At 40.3% G+C, this 23,168-nt stretch overlaps 1 protein-coding gene across 1 annotated transcript; it reads left to right on the top strand.

The window, feature by feature from the left end:
• Positions 1-3,502: 3,502 nt before the first annotated feature.
• On the top strand, positions 3,503-21,665 carry LOC149846691 (uncharacterized). Its single transcript, XM_089992197.1, has 6 exons — positions 3,503-3,829; positions 6,526-6,794; positions 11,702-11,926; positions 12,194-12,256; positions 12,974-13,112; positions 20,816-21,665. Exons 1-6 carry the CDS (start codon positions 3,513-3,515, stop codon positions 21,663-21,665), a joined length of 1,863 nt encoding a protein of 620 aa, XP_089848323.1. The 5' UTR covers positions 3,503-3,512.
• Positions 21,666-23,168: the final 1,503 nt, after the last annotated feature.

Below are 23,168 nucleotides of genomic sequence, written 5' to 3'. Positions count from 1 at the left end.
TCGGCCTGGGTGCAACCCAGACCAAACCGGGTCGGTTCAGGTCGCACCCAGACCGAACCGAGACAGACATAAAAAAAAATGTGTGTTTGGGTGGATCAGTTCGGGTTGAACCGGGTCTAGTTGAACCAAGTTATATGGGTTGGTTCAGACCAAACCGGTCTGAACTAGTTCGGACCAACCTCGGTTCGGGGCAAACTGGTTCATGGGGAATTGGTTCAGACCGAATCGGGTTTGAGCCAAACCAGTTTGATCCAAACCGGGTCTGATTGAATCAGTTCGGTCTGACTGGATCAGGGTTCTTGGTTCAAATCCAGCTGAACTGAATGAGACCTGTTCTGGATCCGATTGGATCAGTCTCGAGTCTAGACCCAAACAGGCAGGTCTAGATCTAGTCAAACTGTCCTGGATCCAGTCAGACTGGTCTGAATCTAGTCAGACTATCCTGGATTCAGTCAGGCAAGTCTGGATCCAATCAGACTGTTCTGGATTCAGTCAAAATTTTCTGGATCCAGACAGGCAGGTCCAGATTCAATCAGACTATCCTGGATCTAGTCAGATAGTTCTGGATCCAGTCAGACAATTTTGGACCCAGATGGGTAATGATCTGGATCAAGTTGAACTATATCCATATTACAGATGGATCTACATTGGGTAATTTTAGAGTTGTACCAAAATTCGAAAGGACCAGAATACTCATTTGGATACCCGAGATCTATTTCGGTAAAATAGACATAACTTTGCACCCCAAACTCAGAATTGAGTGAGGTTTGGTGTGTTGGACTCGTATTGAAGAAAATAATCTACTAGTTTATGAAATTTAATCAAATTTATGATGCATAAATTGAGGGTCCATGAATAAATTCAAAAGAAGGTATTTTGGTAATTTAGTAATAACATGTGAAGTCTTGTGCATTAATATGAACATATTGTGTAACCAGATCATACTGTTAGAGCTTCGTGAGACTCGATTTTGGGTAGAGTACATATTTGCCTTCAAGGTAAGGGATATTAGGAGCAATTTTAGATGTGAATAAATATTTTTACGTTGCATGTTATTGTAATGTTATAAATTATTATCATGATAGTTTTTTAGTGAAACCATGACATGCATAAACTTCCATACTTGACATTATGAGTTGATTTATATACATGTTTGTTGTGATATGAATGTTAGTTGTGATATGTCATGCATGATAGAAAGAAATTATATTATGATTTCATGTCTATATGATCATTAATATCATGCATTATGATAGGACTATGTTTAGATTAGAGTCTCATTTAGTCCATTCATGTTGTATGAATGGATATTTTGAGATTAGCATGCATAACTCCTTAAATCCCGAAAGTGGCGACTTGTGGCAAGGGCTATCTGGTTCGCGGCTAGAGTGCAACCACCACGGAGAGTGGGTCATCGGTGATTTAACGATGTAGAGACACTACATCATTGCATGCTAAGTGTGAGAGATGTGAGTCATAATGTCATCATGAGATTAAGAATGAGATTTATTGTGATCAGTATGACATCATTCATGAAAGAACGAGTGAATTATGAGTTTAAGAATACGGTTCAATGTGTGAACTTAGTTATGACTTAGGGTTACACTCACACTAGTTTGGGACTCTCGAGGACCATGGATGATTGATAACCATTATGGTTATGATGTAACATGAACCATACCGAGATTGAGAGCTTGATCTCCTCTCTAGCTACCAGTGGGATCCTCATGGTGGTTCACTGCAGTGTCTGGTGGTCCGGAGACTACTGAGAGTGTATGGTTCATTGTCTGGTCAACATGTAAAATTGAAGTATTCTACGTGGTTGCTACACCCATAGACGGCTATAATCAGTATAGTCAACATAGTGATAATTGTGAGGGAGCGTGTTTGAGGAAGATAATGGGGGGGGGGGGGGTAATTAAAATATACAAACTTGTATGGTGTGTCGAAAACTAAACTAAGACTAGGGGCTTAGAACCCACTAGAGTTGTAAGTTAATTGCTTATTTGCTTATAATTATTTTCTTACTGGGTTGTAGACTCACCCCCCATGTTTAATTACAATTGTAAGTTTCAGGCATTAGCCAAATCGGGATGTGAGTAATTTATCCTTTTACTACAGAGCACTTGGTATATTTTACTTTTTTTGTCATTGAATAAGATGTATTTGTTTTCTTTTGTTATGAATGATGAAAAATTGTGAGAAAAAGTTGATTTATGAGAATAAAAAAAAAACTTTAACCATGTTTTCTCTATGTAAACTTTGTACTCTTTTTCTCTAAAAAATAATACCAACCGAACTCGAACTTCTGAGGTCTCAGATCGGGGTGTTACACCGATATTCATGCCACCTCAGAGAATCCATCCACTCCAGCAACAAATGAGGTCGTTATTCAACAATCTCATGAGATGCTAAAGTAGAGCTCCACACCAATAAGAGATGAGGTTATGCAACCTCATCGTGTATACAAAGGACAACAAAGCCTTCCTCTCGTGATCTTATCATTATCTTGTATATTCTAATCTAGTAAGTTGTGGTTGTTGATAATCTCTATATCATCCAATCAAAAAGTTGTAACTTACTCTAACAGAACTTTACTATATAAATAAAGTACCTTAGGTCCCTCGGTGAACAAGAGTGAACCAAGGTTTCTAAGCGGGTTAGCTATTCTTTCACTAATCCTCTAAATTAATTTGATTGGTATGTTTCGTTTAGTAAAAGCTGGTCCCCATGGACCATGTTTAGTATGCCAGATTTTTCATGGGTTGAAAAATCAATGGCCTTCAATATACTGAAGTTTCAACTTTAAAAAATGATATTTTTACTTCAAGAAATACGATCCAACGGTGATTCCTACTATACAGAACGCATTTATGTCAGATTTGGTCAAAACTACTTTCCACTAAGTTTCAAGTCTCAACTATGGAGATTGGAATCCATGAGGGTTGACAATTTCCTTATTAATAATGCAAAAAAAAAGTTATACACCTACTCTAATTATTGTACCTACTGTTACAATACTCGATTACTCACTTTATCATGTGCACCAGAAAGATGCTAAGGAAGGTGGCAAACTTGATGGAACACAATCAGGCTAGATGTACACGTATTCTGCGATGCTCTTATCAACTCGCTGGACCAGATACGCCTGCCCATCTATGGAATGAAAGTGGCAGCTTCTGTCTTCCCCAACACAACTAAATTAAAAGGATTGGCTGACAGTTGTTGCTGCACTCATGCCCTCCCAAGGTGGGAATCCCGTGATCCGTGTCCTGTGCTAAGAAGCTGCCATGAAGAAGAGCCTGCCTCTCTCTCTCTCTCTAGAAATTAAGGGGGTACCCATATCATGAGTCCCCTATTTAAGGCCACCTGACCTCTCTTAGACACACACACCAGCCTCCAATCCCTCTGGATTTCAGCTTTCAAGGCCTCTCTAGTCTCTAATACCTTGAATCTCTCATTACTAACTAAACCCAGTCTTCTCTTTTGTGTCCATAGAGTGCGCAAACAATATGGCATTGTTTGTGAAGGTCGTTCTCCTTTTGAGTTTGGTTCAGTTGTGCCTTGCTGGGAGGAGGCTCACAGATCTAGTGCAGCAACCCCCTATTGTGCTCACCTACCACAAGGGTGGCTTGCTCCAAGGCGCCCTTCCCATCAACATTGTTTGGTATGGGAAGTTCACAGCCGTTCAGAGGTCCATTGTTGGTAATTTCATTACCTCTCTCAACCAACATAATCAAAAGAAAGACCCTTCTGTGTCATCATGGTGGAAGCTCACAGAGGGATACATGAACAAAGCAAGCAAGCCCAGCGCCATTAGGGTGTTGCTGTAGCCCAGTCCTGCCTCGGAAGCTGGGTCGAACCCTACCTGGATCCTAAACTTGGTAGGCAGGGGCGTAGCTAGGATTCATGCGAGGGGGGGGGGGGGGCAAACAGGGGTGTAGAAAAAAAATTGTTTGATAGTCGGGGGGCAGCGGCCCCAAAAAAAAAATTGAGATAAAATAAAAAGTGGCTACAATTATTAATAAAAATCTATTTCATATGGACAAATCAAACTATTTGCTGCAGTCAGGGCTGGGCTAAAAAATAGATAAAAATCTATTTCATATGGAATCAGGGCTGGGCTAGGATTGGGCTTTTAAAAAAAATAAAAATAAAATTAACTGTTTCGGGGGGCAGGACTGGGCTGCCCCCCCTAGCTACGCCTCTGTTGCTAGGGTTTTAAATCACGGCTACGTGTCTTTACAGTGTCCTTGTTGTATAGATATGTAACAAAGACAAAAATCAAGTGGCTAAAAGAATTAAAAAAAAAACATAAAATGGTTACATAGAGGATATATTACCTTGATTGAGAAGTCCAAATTAAACAGATTACCTACCTACCTACTTCTCAAGGGGGGTTAGGGTAGTGGGCTGGGGGTCTTGTCTGCCAGACGGGCAGTCAAGGTTCGATTCCCATGGGCGTCGCCCCCTCTGTGCAAGCCAACGCATAGCATAAGCCCTAGGGGCAGGGGTCCTAGCTTCGGAGTGCGGTTTCTTCGGGTTATAAATCCAAAAACAGGTTACCTATTTAAATAGACTAGTCGAAATTGAATCAGGTTGGATACTGGGATATCTGATCCATTGGCATCCCTACTCAGATCTCAGATCCAATAATCTGAGCTGGCGTGGATCCACACCAAGGTCCCAATACATTCAGATGTGGATCTCAGATACTTTTAAGGGATTTCCAAACATATCCTCCGATCTTAAGATCCTAATGCACCCCTGCAGTAGAAATAAGATCGCGTCTTCCTCCAACTACACTCCATGATTTATGTTGTATCTTTCCTTATTTTTAGTTTTTTTCTTTATCTTGACAAGTATCTCCTTTAGTGCCAACTTATCTTCATCTTCTCTTTGGTGTCTAACTAACCTGAGCTAATTCCCTTCATCACATTCTTGTTTTTAACCTTTATACCTACTAATGTTACCATAAATAAATTTATCTTACCAGTACTTGAGTCAACCTTGATGAGAACCGAATCAACTTTGATAGAAACCAAATCTGACCCAACTCAATAAAAAAGAAAATATAACCCATTAACTTCATTAGGCAAGCTGAACAAAATGAATAGAAGTGTAATTGGATCGGGTTCAGGTCGGGTCTTACCAGATAGACCTCTTTTAGAACCAAGTCTACAAATTAGAACCAAACCTGGCCCAATTTTATTTAAGTATGGGTTTGAGTTTGAGTATGGCTAAAATTGAAGACCCTTCACAGTTCAAGTCCAAATTGATCAGGTCTTAAGTGGACCTATTTTTTATCTGGTCTAACAAAATAGATCCAAACCTTACTCAATTTGGTTCAGATTTAAGCCCGTGTTTGGGTTTGAGTATGGCTGAAAATTGTGCATCTATATGGGGTTTGACATGTTTAGGTAAAAAATGGGTCGGTTTCAAGTAGGTCAAGTTTTAAATCGATTCATGTTCGAGTTGGGTGTAGATATAAATAAGATTGTAGGCTTGAATGGGTTAATCAGTTAATGTATGAATTAAATTGAGTATAAATGAGTAGGTTTCCTTTAATAAAAGTTCTATAAGATTTTTAATTTTTTAGAGTTAGATTATCACGAAGGAACCCTATTGGATAATGATAATTGCATTTTATTAATGATAACTATATTTAAATTTATAATAATCAGTATACATTATGTTCAGGTTAGGATCTGTTTAGATGTCAAGTCCATGACATGTTTGGGCGTGGGTCAGTTAGAGTATGAGTGGGTCAAGAATGAAATGGTTTTGGGTACATACCAGGTTCGGGTTCAGGTAGCAGTGTAATCGGGTCAGGTATACTTGCCCGGACCCACCATCCCTGCGGCGATTCCCTCCTTTGTGCTCTCTGTGCTGCCGAGAGACCGGCGGGAGGCCGATGGCCCCCTGCCGTGCCCCTTTTTCCTGTATGCTTATCTTAGGTCGCCGGGAGGTCGGCAGGGAGCCGATCCCCCCCCCCCTGCGGCGATGCTCCGCCTCCCCCTCGTATTCGTTGAGAGGCCGGCAGGGAGTCGACGGGCCTCCCTGTGGCGATTCCCCCCTTTGTGCCTCTCGGCTCTGTGTTGTCGAGAGACCGGCGGAAGGCCAATGGCCCTCCTGTTGTGGCCCTTTTTCCTTTATGCCTCTCTTAGGTTGCTGGGAGGTCGGCAGGGAGCCAACCCCCCCCCCCCCCCCCCCCTGCGGCGACGCTCCCCCTCTGTATCGTATTCGCTGGGAGGCCGGCAGGGAGCCGACGCCCCCCTGCTGCATCACTCTCCCCTAAGTTTAAGAACCCAGGTTGAGAAAGACTGCATCAAATAGTTTGATTTGTCCATATGAAATAGATTTTTATTAATAATTGTAGCTATTTTTTATTTTATCTCAAAAAAAAAAAAAAATTTTTTTTTTTGGGGGGGGGGGGGGCGCTGCCCCCGAACCCCCGGCTATCACAGCAAATTTTTTTTTTTTGCTACACACCTGTTTGCCGCCCCCCCCCCTCCTGAATCCTAGCTACGCCCCTGGTGTGGATGGAATGGTCATAAACATTGCAAGCCTGTTGGCTGGTACAGTGACCAACCCCTTTGGGAATGGCTACTTTCAGGGACCAGCCTCCGCTCCTATGGAAGCAGCATCAGCCTGCCCAGGGATATATGGGAAGAACGCGTACCCAGGTTATGCAGGGGAATTGCTGTTTGATTCGAATAGTAGTGCGAGCTACAATGCAAATGTGGTCAATGGGCGTCTGTTTCTACTGCCTGCATTGTGGGATCCTAAGACCTGTAAAGCTTTGAAAGAACACATCATAGGCCTCATGTCTTGTATATAGAATATGTATGATCAACTAGGGTTTCATTCTTTTTGCTTGTATTCTGCAGTTGCAGAAAAAAAATTTATTGAATGAAGATTAAGTGTTAGACATGATTTGTCAAATAGCGTTGGTGTCAGATGGTGTGCCTGTTTGGAAATAGGTTCATATCTTTAAGTTCTCAAGCATGTTAACAAATGCAGGGGTCATTCGATGCACCCCACTTATCCTGAAAAATGGGATATGCAGGAAATTGCATTGCAGTTATCCTGAATAGAATTCCTTATCCTAACCCCACTTTCTGGATAATTGGTGTGTATAAAGTCTACCCCCCACCCCCCCCCCCCCCCACCCCCCATAAAGCAGCTTCTGGTTCTGTGTTGCTGCTTATCTTGTTTGGGCAGTTTAGCAGTAGTTTATTGAAGGCATCAGTAGCAATACAATGCTGAAACGGTTGCCCTCAGTCAGCAGCTTAGAATCAACTGTGTTTACTCTATCTATTAACTGTAAATTGTTTTGTCTAAAATGCTTGTTGTTGGTGAACTAACTTGAGGATTTATACCATGCCAAAAGTTTTTCAATGTTCTTTGTCAAGTACTATGTCTCGGAGTTTACCCATGGCCAAATTTGTGCTATATTGATAGCAAGATGCTTGTCGAACCAGATAAGAGCAAACACGAACTTTCAACTAACTGAAATGTTTGGATGATCAAGGGCTTACCCAATTGCTCTCCTAAGTCATAGTCCATTATGTTTAGCATGTGTGGGAGGTTGATGAAAATCAATTTTATCACAATAAGTTTAGTTTATCATTGCTTTTCAATATATGGCAAAAATTTAGCACGATTTTAGCCCCTTTTGAACTTCTTAATATTCTTATATTTTCATAGTTATGATGCGCCTAGATGACAGACAAAAAATCACTTGGCAATGTGGGTGATCCCTTGATTAAGGCAGTATTATGCCCAGTGTAAGGAAAGCAGGTCCAGATTTGCGCTCCATGCTAGATCCAATGAAAATGGGTGAACACTAGTTCCTTCTACATGGAAAGGATAAAACTTTGTGTTTGGACTCAATGATCCTTATTTGATCTCACATGCTTGCTCAAATCTGGACCAGGATCCAACAAGACCCGGTTATAAATGTGATGGATCCAACCTGGACATGGGTCAGATCTGAGATGGATGCATCGGAGGCCCAATCTGTTTGCATCAAGATGAATTAGAGCCTACTGCCTCAGACAAAGTAGAATGGATTGTTGGCCAACCATAACCTCTATAAAAGTCGAGAAGAAATATCCAACTTCTTGTGTCCCATAAACACAGCCTGTCTAGTTCTCCAACATATTCAAAATACTATGATTAAGAAAGCATATAACACTAGCAATGGCCACAATATGGAAGTTGCAGTAGCAGTAAGGGATAGACGGATTTGAACCTGTTATTATTCTCAATCATACACAAAATATTGGACGCAGCAAAACTCCAAGATCTGATCCACATGTGGATCCAAATGTATCAAATGAACAACGTAAGGGATAAATTCCATCGAGTATGTAAAGATAACCTCAACCACGTAAATCAAGGGATGTGGGTTGGCCCTTGACATGTTATTTCTGTTTTGTTTGTTTTGGCATCCCTAAAGTTATGGGATATCTCTGTTGCATATTTATATCTCTCTTCATTCGAAATGGAAGCATTTTTTGAATTCTTCCTCTTATCTGCTTATCATTTCCGGCTCCATCACTTTCACATGGTATTAGAGCAGAGCACCGGTCCTTTCATGATCCATGAATGCCATTCTTCAGTTTCGTTCTCCACTAAGAAGTTGTGTTTCTTCTGTTGACTCTGAGACTCATCTGCTTCGTGCGAGACCATCTCTCTGTTGAGACTGTTGGGTCCAACCCTTTTCCTAATTAATGGTGTGGGGGAAGTGGAATAGCCACCCACTTCTCATTAATGCAGGAGAAGTTGAAGGGTCAGCCCTATCCCCTCATTAATGATGTGGGGAAGTGAAATAGCCACCTAACTCCCATTAATGCAGGAAGCTGAAGGGTTAAAACCTCTTCGGTTTCTAGAATGAGTCTAGAAGGCTCACTTCTAGAAGGTTCATATCTAGAAGACTCCATGTCATCTATAAATAGGGGTGTAAAGGTTGTGTGCTAAAGAAGAAGGGTAGAGTGGCTGTGTGCAGTGTGCAAAGAGAGAAGAAGTAAGAGAAAGAGAGTAGAAAGAAGAAAAGAAATGAATAAGAGAGAGATAGTAGAAAGAAGAAAAGGAAGGAAGAAGGTTCGTCACCACGCATTGATCCACAGAGAGAGGTGTTGGTTGTGGTGTGGGCTTTTAACTCGGGTTGTGCACCCGAGAGGTAATCTTGTATTCATTTCTTCCTGTGATTTCTTTGTTGTTATTATCTTTAGCTTTGGGCAAGCTATTGGACGTTGTACTCTCTACATTGTACTCTCTACTTTCATTATAGTGGATTATTCTCTCTGTGCCCCATGGATATAGGTCGTGTTGACCGAACCACGTAAACCCTTGTGTTGTGATTTGATTGTATCTTTGTTAGATCCTATATTGCTTCCACATATTTTTTGTTATCTTAATTTCTCTACAAGTGGTAACAGAGCAGATTCGTGGAAAATCATGTCTTCTAAGTCAGTTATCTCTAAGTTTAAGGTGAAGAGATTTGATGGCAAAAGAAACTTTTTCTTATGGCAAAGAAGGGTGAAAGCTCTACTTGCACAACAAGGGTTGCACAAGACTCTTGTCGGGAAGGCGAATAAGTCAGAAAGCATGACCGATGATGAATGGGATGATCTTGACTTGAGTGCTGCTGGTGTGATTGAGTTGTGTCTATCAGATGAAGTCATGTGTAACGTGATGGAAGAGAGAACAACAACGGGATTGTGGTTGCGGCTAGAGAGTCCCTACATGACAAAGAACTTGTCCAACAAGTTACACGTCAAGAAACAACTTTATAGTCTTCGTATGAAGGAAGATACTTTCATTCTTGACCATCTTAGTGTGTTTAATAAGATTATTACTGGTCTGTTTAGTTTGGATGTTAAACTTGAAGATGAGAATAAAACTTTGTTGTTACTAACCTCATTGTCACCATCTTATGAGCATCTTGTGACAACCATAATTTATGAAAAAGAAACATTGGATATGGAAGAGGTCACAGGTACGCTCATTTCCAATGAAATTAGGAGAATACCATCACCGAATGAGGATTCTGGTGAAGGATTGATGGTGAGTTCATCCAAAGGCAGGGGTCGGTCAAAGGACAGGAAAAATGACCGTAGATATAGGAGCAAGTCTAGGTCAAGGAAGGACATCACTTGCTACAATTGTGGAAAGAAAGAGCACTTTCAGAATCAGTGCAAAGAGCCAAAGAAAAATCAGAAAAAAGGGAAAGAATCAGAATCATCAGAAACCAAAGAAGATACCACAGCCACAGTTGAAGGTGAGCTTGTGATTTTGTCTACTACTAATGATCCATGTATCTGTATATGTTAGGATACAGATTGGGCCATAGACACAGGAGCATCGTACCATGCCACACCACGGAGAGAATATTTAAGTACATACAGGACCGGTAATTTTGGTGTTGTCCGAATGGGAAACACAGGAACGTCAGAAATTGTAGGTATTGGAGATATTCATCTCCAGACCAGTCTTGGGTACATGTTGGTGCTCAAGGATGTCAGACATGTTCCAAACTTGAGGTTGAATTTGCTTTCAGTAGAAAAGCTTGATGAAGAGGGCAGAAGCAATGTTTTTAGCCAAGGACAGTGGAAACTCAGCAGCGGGTCATTGGTTCAGGCTAGAGGAAATAGATGTTGTACTCTTTACAAGATGCAAGGCAATGTATGCAAGGGACAGTTGAATACAACTGAGGACTCTTCTATTAATTTATGGCACAGTCGATTAGGCCACATAAGTGATAAGGGCTTGTAGATTCTTGCTAAGAGGGAGCAACTCCCAGAGTTAAAAGGTACACGTCTAAATCTGTGTGTTCATTGCTTAGCTGGTAAGCAACATAGAGTATCCTTTGTTAGAAATGCCTTTCATAGAAAATCTCACATTCTGGAGCGAGTTTATACTGATGTTTGTGGTTCTCTGAGAACAAAAACTGTTAATGGTTTTACTGATGTGAAAACTTTCAGTGGTGCACTTTATTTTGTTACTTTTATAGATGACTTCTCCAGAAAGGTTTGGGCATACCCTCTGAAAACCAAGGATCAGATTCTTGATGTATTCAAACAATCTCATGCTATGGTTGAGAGAGAAACATGAAAACAACTGAAATGCATCAGGTCAGATAATGGTGGCGAGTACACAGGTCCATTTCATGAATATTATAAAATTCATGGAATTCGCCATGAGTTGACAGTTCCAGGTATCCCACAACACAATGCAATTGCAGAAAGGATGAATCATACAATTGCAGAAAGAATCAGGTGTATGCTTGCACAGTCCAAGCTGCCAAAGAAATTCTGGGGTGAGGCCTTAAGGACAACAGTTGATGTAATCAACTTGTCTCCTGCTCATGCCTTAGCAAATGATGTTGCAGATAGGGTATGGTTAGGAAAGGATGTGTCTTACAAGCACCTGAGGGTATTTGGATGCAGGGCATTTGCACATATCTCCAAGGGGGAGAGGTCCAAGCTTGATGATAAGACGAGGCAATGCATTTTTCTAGGATATGGTGATGCCGAATTCGGCTACAGGCTATGGGATCCAAAGAAGCAGAAGGTATTCAGATCCAAAGACGTGATATTCTTTGAAGACCAGATACTTGAAGATATCAAGAAAGAAGTGTCAATTCAGACTTCTGTAGGTGGATCTATCCACTTAGATCCAGTTACTCCTCCAGTGGCACAAGTTGAAGGAAGAACAGTGCAGGAAGATGATGCAGAGGCGGATGTTGATTTACCCACAGGCCATGTTGAGCACGAAGAAGTTAGAGAACAACCTTTTCCAGAACCTCAATTGAGAAGATCTTCCAGAGAGTCACAACCTTTCAGAAGGTATTCTTCACATGAGTATGTGATGCTTACTGATGCAGGTGAACCAGAGAGTTACCAGGAAGCACAAGAGTGTGAGTAGAAAGAGCAATGGTTAATAGCTATGCACGATGAGATGGATGCATTGCAGAAGAACTATACTTATGATTTGGTGGAACTACCAGAAGGCAGAAAGGCCTTGAAGAACAAGTGGGTTTTCAAGTTGAAGACTCAAGAACAATGTTCTCAACCAAAGTACAAAGCTAGATTGGTTGTGAAAGGCTTTGGTTAAAAGCAAGGTATTGACTTTGATGAGATTTTCTCTCATGTTATTAAAATGTCTTCTATTCGTGTTGCACTAGGTATTGTTGCTAGCCTGGACTTAGAGATTGAGCAGCTAGATGTGAAGACTGCTTTCCTCCATAGTGATTTGAAGGAGGAGATATACATGGAGCAATCAGAAGGCTTTAAAGTCAAAGGTAAAGAAAATCTTGTATGCAGGTTGAAAAAGAGCTTGTATGGGCTGAAGCAAGCTCCAAGACAGTGGTACAAGAAATTTGATTCATTTATGGCTGAAAATGGATACAATAGATCGGTTGTAGATCATTGTGTCTACATAAAATGGTTCAGTGAGAATTTTATTATTCTCTTGTTATATGTTGATGATATGCTTATCCTTGGAAAAGATATGTTTATAATTGACAGGCTTAGGAAGGAACTGAGTAAGACCTTTGCAATGAAGGACATGGGGCCAGCAAAGGAAATATTGGGCATGCAGATCTCTCGTGATAGAAAAACCAAGAAGATATGGTTATCACAGGAGAAATACATCGAAAAGGTGTTGGACAGGTTCAGTATGAACAATGCAAAGCCAGTTGGTTCTCCTTTTGCAGGTCACTTTAAGCTGAACTCGGAGCAAAAGGAGAAAATGAAGAAAGTTCCTTATGCTTCAGCAGTCGGAAGCTTGATGTACGCGATGGTATGTATGAGACCAGACATCGCATATGCAGTAGGTGTTGCTAGTAGATTCCTTGCAAATCCAGGAAAAGAGCATTGGGCAGCAGTAAAGTGGATCTTTAGATATCTCAAAGGGAGCTCCAAAGTTTGTTTAAGCTTTGGTGGTGGATCACCTGTCTTGACAGGTTACACAGATGCAAATATGGCTGGAGATATTGATACGAGGAAGTCCACATCTGGTTTTGTACTCAGTTTTGCAGGGGGAGCTGTGTCATGGCAGTCAAAATTGCAAAGGTGTATTGCTTTGTCTACTACTAAGGCAAAGTACATTGCTCTTACAGAAGCTTGCAAAGAGATGTTGTGGATGAAAAGATTCTTGATGGAGTTGGGTTTTGAGCAAGACAAGTACTTGGTGTACTGCGACAATCAGAGTGCCATTTATCTCGCCAAGAATCCGAGTTTTCACTCAAAGTCAAAGCATATAGATATCAGGTACCATTGGATCCGAGATGTGTTTGAGAAAAATTTGCTTCATCTTGCAAAGATCTCCACAAATGATAATGGTGCAGATATGCTGACAAAGGCCTTACCGATGGAGAAACAAAATACATGTCGGCATGAACTTCAGTTGATTAGTTGAATTGGAGTATCCCCTTGGGCTGGAGGGGGAGATTGTTGGGTCCAGCCCTATTTCTAATTAATGGTGTGGGGAAGTGGAATAGCCACTCACTTCTCATTAATGCAGGAGAAGTTGAAGGGTCAGCCCTATCCCCTCATTAATGATGTGGGGAAGTGGAATAGCCACCTAACTCTCATTAATGCAGAAAGTTGAAGGGTTAAAACCCCTTCGGTTTTTGGAATGAGTCTAGAAGGCTCACTTCTAGAAGGTTCATATCTAGAAGAATCTATGTCATCTATAAATAGGGGTGTAAAGGCTGTGTGCTAAAGGAGAAGGGTAGAGTGGTTGTGTGCAGTGTGCAGAGAGAGAAGAAGTAAGAGAGTGAGAGTAGAAAGAAGAAAAGGAAGGAAGAAGGTTCGTCACCACGCATTGATCCTCAGAGAGAGGTGTTGGTTGTGGTGTGGGCTTTTGACTCGGGTTGTGCACCCGAGAGGTAATCTTGTATTCATTTCTTCCTGTGATTTCTTTGTTGTTATTATCTTTAGCTTTGGGCAAGCTATTGGACGTTGTACTCTCTACATTGTATTCTCTACTTTCATTATAGTGGATTATTCTCTCTGTGCCCCGTGAATGTAGGTCGTGTTGACCGAACCACGTAAACCCTTGTGTTGTGATTTGATTGTGCCTTTGTTAGATCCTATATTGCTTCCGTATATTTTTTTGTTATCTTAATTTCTCTACAGAGACGTTTGCTAGTGTCATGTTATCATAGGTCATCTCCCAATTGAGGTCTGTCATCTCCTACAGATCACCTGTTTTCTTTCACCTTCTTCATGGCTTCCGGAGATGAGAAACAATCGTCCGAGTCTGATTCATCATACTTCCTGCACCATTCGAATAACCCCAGTGCAGAGATCATTTCGTCTCACTGAATGGTGATAACTATACAACGTGGTGAAGGGCAATGAAAATGGTCGTGAGTGCGAGGAATAAGTTCTGGTTTGTCAATGGATCACTTCCAAGACCAGACCGACTTCAACGGAGTTCCATGAATGGAATTGCTGCAATGACATGTCCTATCTTGGATACTTAATGCGTTGATGAAAGATCTCGCCAACAATGTCATCTATACTGACATTGCCCGAGATGTGTGGTTCCCCTGATTCTCTCTCTCTTGCAGCGAGGCAGATGCCGATAGGGTGAGCTGATGTCAGTCGTCACTGGGGCCGAGCGAGGTGGTGTCGATCGTCACCACTGACGGGCAAGGCGGTGCCGATCGTCACTAACATCGGGCAAGGGCCTAAACCCCGAAACCAAGGCCGTTGATAAGCGCGAAGGAAGGCGAGGACAGTCGTCCATCATCGCTCTCTCCCCTCTCCATGGTCATCGATGAGCTGCTGCACCTTCTCTCCAGGTACCCATTTCTATGTCTCCCCTTCCCCACTGCCTTTCTCTCTCTCTCTCTCTCTCTCTCTCTCTCTCTCTCTCTCTCTCTCTCTCTCTCTCGCCCCCAAACTTGAAAACTAGGGTTTCGAGAGTTACCCCCTCTGAGACAATCACACTTCTTGCCCTAATTCTCGTTTTTCGAAGATGTTTAGTTTTGGAAGTTTTTACAATTTCGAACGAGAGGTTTTGGATCTTCTTTCTATTTTATTTTGGGTTTTTTTCTGTTGGAATTTGGATGGTGGTCGTTTTTATTCTAGTTATTCTCGTTTTTCGAAGATGTTTAGTTTTGAAAGTTTTTACAATTTCGAATGGGAGGTTTTTTATCTTCTTTCTTTTTTTTTGGGTTTTTTCTTTTGGAATTTGGATGGTGATTGTTCTGATTCTAGTTATTCTCGTTTTCTTGGGGTCTTTTGGGTGTAGTTATAGGGAGTTCTGATTGATGAATTGGGTATGGCTGCGAAGGTTTGGGTTATGGGACTAATGATACTGGAGAATCTTTTTTCTCACATTTTATGGTTTTCAAGGCCTTTCAACAAAGAAGTTGATTGGAGCGGGTGAAGTTTGTGATGTGCTCTAGCTACCATCTTATATCCAACCACTCTCAAACCCATGCCCTTCTAGCTATCAACCATTATAATATGCACACATAGCATCTCCATCAAAAGAACGGATAGCTCTCTTGTCCAAAGAAGACTCAACATTTTTTTTAAATCCTGACATTTTATCTGATGTTTGTCATCGAGCCAAACAAACTAGGCTTCCTTTTTCTGTTAATTCAAATAAAAGTAACATACCACTTGGCTTGATTTATTGTGATATTTGCTGTGAATATGCCACTTCACACACGAGGGCACATTATTTTCTAACTATTATTGATGATTTTTCTCGATGTACATGGGTCTATTTAATGTATTACAAATCTGAAACATATTTTTTTCTTAACCAAGTTATGTGTTATAGTTAAGACCCAATTTAATTGTCAAGTGCAGTGGATTCACATCGATAATGGTGCTGAATTTCGTGCTGAATTTCGTGCATACATGACTCAAAAGTTTTTTTAATGACAACAGAATTGATCATTAACGCACATGTGTGAGAATCCCCAACAAAATGGTAGAGTTGAACGTAAGTACAAACACCTTGAGTTAGCTCGTGCCCTGCAATTTCAAGCTAACTTGTCATAGTTATGATGTGCCTGGTGAGTCCGATCTTTTTTTTTGTGTTATTTTGACCTTTAGTTGTGTATATGACCCCTGCTAAAGGTTTGGGAGAAAAAACTGCCTTTAGCGGCAGTCCAACTAAATGTCATTTTTACAAAAAATAACATTTTTGCCACTGATCTTGCGTGAACAGCAGTGAAAACGTGTTTGATATCATCAAACACACGGATGATATATATATATATATATATATATATATATATATATATATATATATATATATATATATATATATATATATATATATATATATATATATATATATATATATATATATATTGGTATTGATAGGGTGCTCCCAAAGTACCTACTCCCATCTAATAAAAGCTTTAGATTTTCAATTTTCTTAAAGTTTTTTTGTTGATCAGTCCCTATAGATATGAGATATAAGCATTATTTAGTAGAAAACAAGTTATGGATTTTGTGATTATAACATAGATGTATGTTATTTAAGAACTTTAAGAATTAATGGCTTGCAGTGAATCAAATTTTCATGACTTAAAAAATCTTATTTTTATGTCAAAAAACATTAACCAAAGCATGATGGCGTACATCTATTGTGCATATCTTGCCCAATAGGTATAATTTACATGTTTAGATTAACAGAAAGAAACTTTTGGATCATGTTAATTTTATTAAAAGATCAATTCCTAGCATTTTGGCCATATTTGATTGAATTCATGAGGTTAATTTTGGTCAACACAACCTACCCTTAATGAGCGATTTCCACAACTATGAGTGCAGCCAATACTTTCCCAAGATAAAGCAACCAGCACCCCTAAGTACAAACAAAGATCCCAGTGTGCAATAAGATTTAAAATACCCATGTTACATAGGTCTATCCATTTCAATCATGTTCCTATGATTTTGCTTTCAAGTGTGCCTCTCACTGAATAGTGATTTCATCTCCATTTCTCATCGTAAATATCATCAGAAGGGACAGTAACCCTACACAAACTTCCCCCATCAGATTGTCCCTTCATTCCTAAGATGGGACTGAAACAGTAGCACACAACCCCATTGATATAGATACTTTATGGGAGTGCTCTCCTGCTAAAACTCGTGCAACTGAAGCCTGCTCTCTGTAGCCCTATATAGACAGATAAAGAGGGTGGTCCCTGCACATGTAGTAGCTAGCAAGCAAGAAGCAGCAGTGAATGTCAAGCAAAGCTCGTGAGTGCATCCACGCCTACTGTTGTTCTTATCACCAGCTACAAAACCTACACCCCCTATACTCACCCCAAACAACTAGGGCTGTTAAAAGAACCGAACATGGCATGTTCAGGGTTGGCTCGTTTACCTAGTGGATTGAGTTTGTGGCTCAGCTCCTGTTTGTGTTTAGCCGAGCCGAGCTCTAGCTCGGCTCATCCCTGAGTGAGACGAGCTGGCTCTTGTCAAAACATCCATGTTATTTATACATGAAAAAAAAATTTATATATATATATATATATATATATATATATATATATATATATATATATATATATATTATTGATACGAGCTTTCCTGAACCCAGTGTTTGGGCTCGACTCTCAGTTAAACGAGATGCTAGTGGCTTGGCTCACCAACTATGTGAACCGATCATGAACGAGTTTGTAACAAGCCGAGTCATGAGCTGCTAGTTTCGTTTACCACCCCCCCCCCCCCCACACACACACACACACACACACACACACTTCCCCAAGTTGTTTCTTTCGTTTATACCAAACCACCATTCACAAGTAGAGCGTGATGAGCTGCTCATGGCTCGGGCAGTAGAAAGATCTTTCAAACTCGTACTTGGCAAGCTGAACACAAACAATAAAGCGCTTGGCTCATATAGGTTCGTTAACTCATGATAAATATGTATTACATTGTTTTATCTCCTACGGCCTCGTTTGTTTCATGCAACTTTTATGAAAAAGTGCTGGCAACTATGATGTAATCCTTTTCCACCATTAATGAAACAAATATCAAATCATCGAGGGAAAGTGTGATGCTGGCATAAGTGAGACTCAATTTTTTCCATCACCTGTAAAATCCTTTCATATACCTTCCCCATGTGAAAGCTTTGTCATGGGAAAGTTGAGCTAACATGCAGTATTTTTTAAAAAAACCGTGCTCATTCCAATGAAAAGCTGTTTCTTCACCGAAGAATGAAACAAAGGAAGCTTAAGTGTAGATAGTTGAAGCGTTTGGCTTAAAGCTGTAAAATGCTATTGCTTATGGCTTTGAAACAATACATTTATTAATTAATTTGTTAAATGAGTCAGCTTGAGCTTGGATTAGTAGGCTTAGAGTCCGATTTCTATTATTTTGAATTATGGAAAATGCTTCTTTTTCTTTTTTTGTAAATAAGTCTGCTCAATAGAGCCTGTTTAAATCAGACTCGCCATGAGCTCAAGCTCACCGCATATTGCTACAAGAATGAGCCGAGCTCAAAACACCCTAAGTTCCATTTGTTCGGCTCGTTTACCAACCCTATGACAACACCAATAATTGCCTATGATCACGTAAGCTTACTATTATTCATATCTAATGAATGCATCATCAATCTCTATTAGATACGGATCTTGCTTTTCTTTTATAAAATGCACTAAACCCAACATGGTAAAACTTACCTTCTAATTATTTCCTTGACTATTATGCCTAACCACGTACCACAAAAACAATAATTGCACATCATCACATAAACACACTTCATTAACCTTCATGCACTGTATCATCAATTCCCACTAGATATCAATCTTGTTTCTCATATGAAAAGCACTTGCCCCAACCCTCCTTTCCTCCTATTATTGTGGTTTTGTGTCCCATCCATGGGTAACGTGTTGCTTTCTTGGCATAACACGTATCCAACTTGTCAATGTCTTCAGGCTTAAGATATTGGCCAGTAAATGCCTTGCATGTAGAGGTGCTAGTGGGTTGGTTATGGTAGGCTTCATTCGACCTGATTTTGAGTCACCGTGCAAGTATAAACCGGTTCAGGTCTATAAATAATTTGGGTTTGGTTTATTTTGGTTATGAACCAGGTAGGTTGCCAATTGAATTGGTCTCAACAAACTGGATTAGGAGGGTTGGATTTATTTAAGAATTACATACTGCTGAATCAAGATATTGGGATGATTTTGATTGGGCAACATCGTGAAGCTAGGAATATGTATATATTCATATAAGTTTAGTTTGAATCGGTCTTCATATAATTTCATTTGTTTTTTAGCCATTCAAGTATTATGAACCATTGTAGAGTCCATTCAGGTTGTTAAAGGTTCATGTATAAATAAGTTTGGGAAAGTACAGATGGGTCGGGGTGTAAGTTGAGTTCGGATCAGGTTGCTTCATATATATATATATATATATTAACAACCAATTGAGTAATTGAGCACAAATCGGTCCAGGTCTTAAAGTTTCCTACCCAAGAACCAACCCGTTTTTTAAATGAATCTACATCTTTTACCCACCTGACCTGACCCATGAACTTACTAACCGAACAGCTCACGATTCGGTTTGTAACGAGCTCATTCATGGTTGGCTTATGCAGCTTGCAAGCTGAGCCACGATCTGCTTGTTTAGCTTAAAACAGTCAAACCCAAACACGGGGTGTTCAGATCAAGTGAGCTTGATTATATCAACAACATATATTTTATATGTGATATATATTTTAAGTATAATATATAAAGAGAAGGATGCATGTAAAATATGTATGTATATATATATATATATATATATATATATATATATATATATATATATATATATATATATATAGAGAGAGAGAGAGAGAGAGAGAGAGAGAGAGAGAGAACTGAACATATTAGGCATCATTTTTCGTTCTGCCTCATAGGTTTTAAGTGTTTTATGATAGATCTGAATCGTTAGATGTGTCTAGCATGCTCAATTTTAGTGGGAATCGACTCTTGGATCATGTTTTTTTTATGAAAAAATATATTTTTATGAGCTGAAAAAAACTGGTATGTTAATAGCCATTGATTTTGGGTCATCGGAAAAACATGTATACATGTCAGATTCAGGCAATCCAAAAGCTGGTTCCAGTAAACAAAACCTATATATCACATCTACTGTGTTAAACGTGAGAGAAAAAAAATGTAAAACTACTATTTTTTTAATAGACCTAACGAAAAAGGAGCCTAAGGAACGCATTACTCAGATGCACTGTTTGGTTCGATCTGCTCGTATACCAGCCCTTGACCCAGTTTCTAAGCTCGAATCAAGTCTACCCTATTCACCCCCGACGACATTGGCCCACAAATGAAAAGACAAGTGTCACTTCAAATTCAAAATGACTGTAGCCAATTGACTAATACTTGTACGATCTTTCTATCGATCTTTGGGAATAAAATAACCAAAAAACAAAAGAAAACAAAAGGTTTGCCAAAAACCATGGTTTCTTGAGGGGCTCTATAGTCTGTGCATGAAAACACAAAACCGAGGGCTCCTCTCTGTGCCTATGCAGAGGGCATGCCCACATCCCTTGTCTTTTGTGAGTCCCCCCGTGATCCGTGTTCACCAAGCAACAAATGCCAGGAACCCCGGTTTACTGCAACCATTCATGCACTCAACTCCCCTATTTAAGCACCACCACCCACTCCCTTCTCATTACCCTCACTCCTACACCTGTTAGTTCCATTCCCTACTACCGAAATCCTTGCACTAGCACCCTTTCTTCTTTAGTATCACAGAATGGCTTTTCTTATCAAGCTGGTTATGCTCCTTATCTTGGTTCACACTTGTCTCTGTGCTAGGAAGCTGGCCACTCTTGTAGAGAAACCCCCTTTGGTTCTCACTTACCATAATGGTCTTCTCCTCCAAGGAGATAGGACTGTTTCTATAGTTTGGTATGGTGTTTTCACAGCTGCCCAACGTTCTGTTGTTGTGGACTTCCTCAACTCTCTTGACCAAAGAGAGAAAATTGAGAGCCCCTCTGTTTCTTCATGGTGGGACATCACTGAGAGGTACATGGCCAAAGCTGGTGAGCTTGGCAACAGGGTGAGTCTTGGGAGGCAGGTTTTGGATGATGGCTGCTCAATGGGGAAGTCCCTAAAGAGAGCCCAAATCAAGGAGCTGGCTGCCAAGGCTGCTTCTGCTGATGGTGTTACACTAGTTCTCACTGCTAAGGATGTCACTGTGGAAGGGTTCTGTATGAGCAGTTGTGGGTTCCATGACTCTGCTCTTTTGGGTTTAAAGCAGAGATTTGCCTACATTTGGGTGGGAAACTCTGAGACCCAATGCCCAGGGCAGTGTGCTTGGCCATTCCATCAGCCTATCTATGGGCCTCAGACCCCACCATTGGTGGCACCAAATGGTGATGTGGGTGTGGATGGAATGGCCATAAACATTGCTGGTATGTTGGCTGGTACCGTGACCAATCCCTTTGGGAATGGATTCTTTCAAGGACCCTCATCTGCACCTCTCGAGGCAGTTTCTGCTTGCCCTGGCATCTATGGGAAGGGGGCATACCCTGGCTATACAGGGGACCTGTTGGTAGACCCCAACACTGGTGCTAGCTACAATGCACATGGCATCAATGGTCGCAAGTATTTGCTGCCTGCTATTTGGGATCCTCGGACCTCTTCTTGTTTGACGCTTTCCTAAGGATTGGAGCTCATGGTGGTTGTAATATGCATCCCTTGTACATAAATTTTATCTAGCATGTATGGTTTTTTCTTGCTCTCATTGTGTCTTTCCTTTGGCTGTGCCTGTAAGCTTCATTGTTTAAAGATATCTAGTAAAAGCATTTTCCATTATGTGCATATACATGTGTATGCATATAGTTACCGAAAGTAAGAAATGGATGAGAATCAATGCTTGAAATGTGAAGCCAGAAGCCTGTATTTACTAAATGGCTTGTGGGGTGAAGTGAAACGTTTATCAACCATAAGTGAAAGCGATTAAGATGTTACAATGGGATCAAGTGGAAAGTGACATAAAAAAAGGTAAATTAAACTTTTGTTTTACTTAAATGAATCTTTCAAGCCTGTTTACCAAACGGACCCACCATATTACAATAAAACCATATGCCCACAGGCCAGCGGGGTGGTTATGAGGGTGCTGAGATGAAGGCACCGGATCAAATCCTGCTGGTGCACGGTGTATCCGTAGCTTTTAGAGGTAGGTCACGTAAGGCAGGGTGGTCGTGGGACCCCACTCGGGTTTTTCTTTACTTCAGCTAGGGTTCCTCGTCATAAAAAAAACTTTTCTAATATAGAAAACAATAATTTCAATATCAAGTTTATATTTATATATATTTAAAGAACCTAGTCTTCCATTCTTGTAAAGTGAACTTCCCACAAGGTTTTCAATATAAAAATAACAATTTCAAATTTCAAGTTGAAATTTATATTGAAAAAATCAAGCTTTCCACGTGAACTTCCCACAAGGTTTTTAAAGCATAAAACAAGGGCATGGTTTTATGCTTCTGAAGTGAGCTTCTAAGGATTTTTAGAAGCTTTCCATAACTATGGGTTACACCACAATTTTTCGTTTTTTTATGAAATAAAGTAAACCAAAGAAAACTACTATTAAGTCTCGTAATGTGAAAATACAAAATTTTAGATTAATGTGTAAAAATTAATGTATAAATTCAAGTAAAAAGTGATTGCACCTTTAGATCAACTGGATGAGGCAGCTCAGAATTTGTGGCACTGAGAAGGGTGAAGAGGATTACCTTGGGATCAGAACATGATATTGCTAGTGCTGCCTAACCTCCACTGATGTGGACATGACCTGTTTGGACTCACGACCCTTCAGACCTGCACCTGTAGGTTAGGTCGTATACAATGTAGGGTATATATTGAGCATCATCATGTGAAGGAATCAAGCTTGTCACCTTGTGTTTGGTCTCAATGGCCAAGGCAGCTCATGAAAGGGATGTAATCAGTAAAAAGTTGCTCGGGCTTATCTCCCTCCACCTATTGTAATTGTTTGAATTTATTTGAATGGTTAATGAATAATAGATTATCAACCCCATGTTGGGGAATGGGGAGATATATCTGTTAAGGGAGAAAGTGAAGAAGTTGAATATTGCATGTTTGGCCAGATTCCCCAAAACCATCCACTTGTGTCACAACTAACAAGATATCTATTAACTAAAACTAT

This window comes from Nuphar pumila, chromosome 2 (assembly GCF_984573655.1).
Source record: "Nuphar pumila chromosome 2, dmNupPumi1.hap1.1, whole genome shotgun sequence".
Lineage (NCBI taxonomy): Eukaryota > Viridiplantae > Streptophyta > Magnoliopsida > Nymphaeales > Nymphaeaceae > Nuphar > Nuphar pumila.
This window is presented reverse-complemented; position numbering and strand designations above follow the sequence as displayed.

Coding starts and splice junctions, on each gene's coding strand:
- LOC149846691 (XM_089992197.1), top strand. CDS start 3,513: ATGGCATTGTTTGTGAAGGTCGTTCTCCTTTTGAGTTTGGTTCAGTTG. Junction 11,927..12,193: donor TTACCAGGAAGCACAAGAGT/GTGAGTAGAAAG, acceptor GTGTTGCACTAG/GTATTGTTGCTAGCCTGGAC. Junction 13,113..20,815: donor TTGTCTACTACTAAGGCAAA/GTACATTGCTCT, acceptor TCTCTGTGCTAG/GAAGCTGGCCACTCTTGTAG.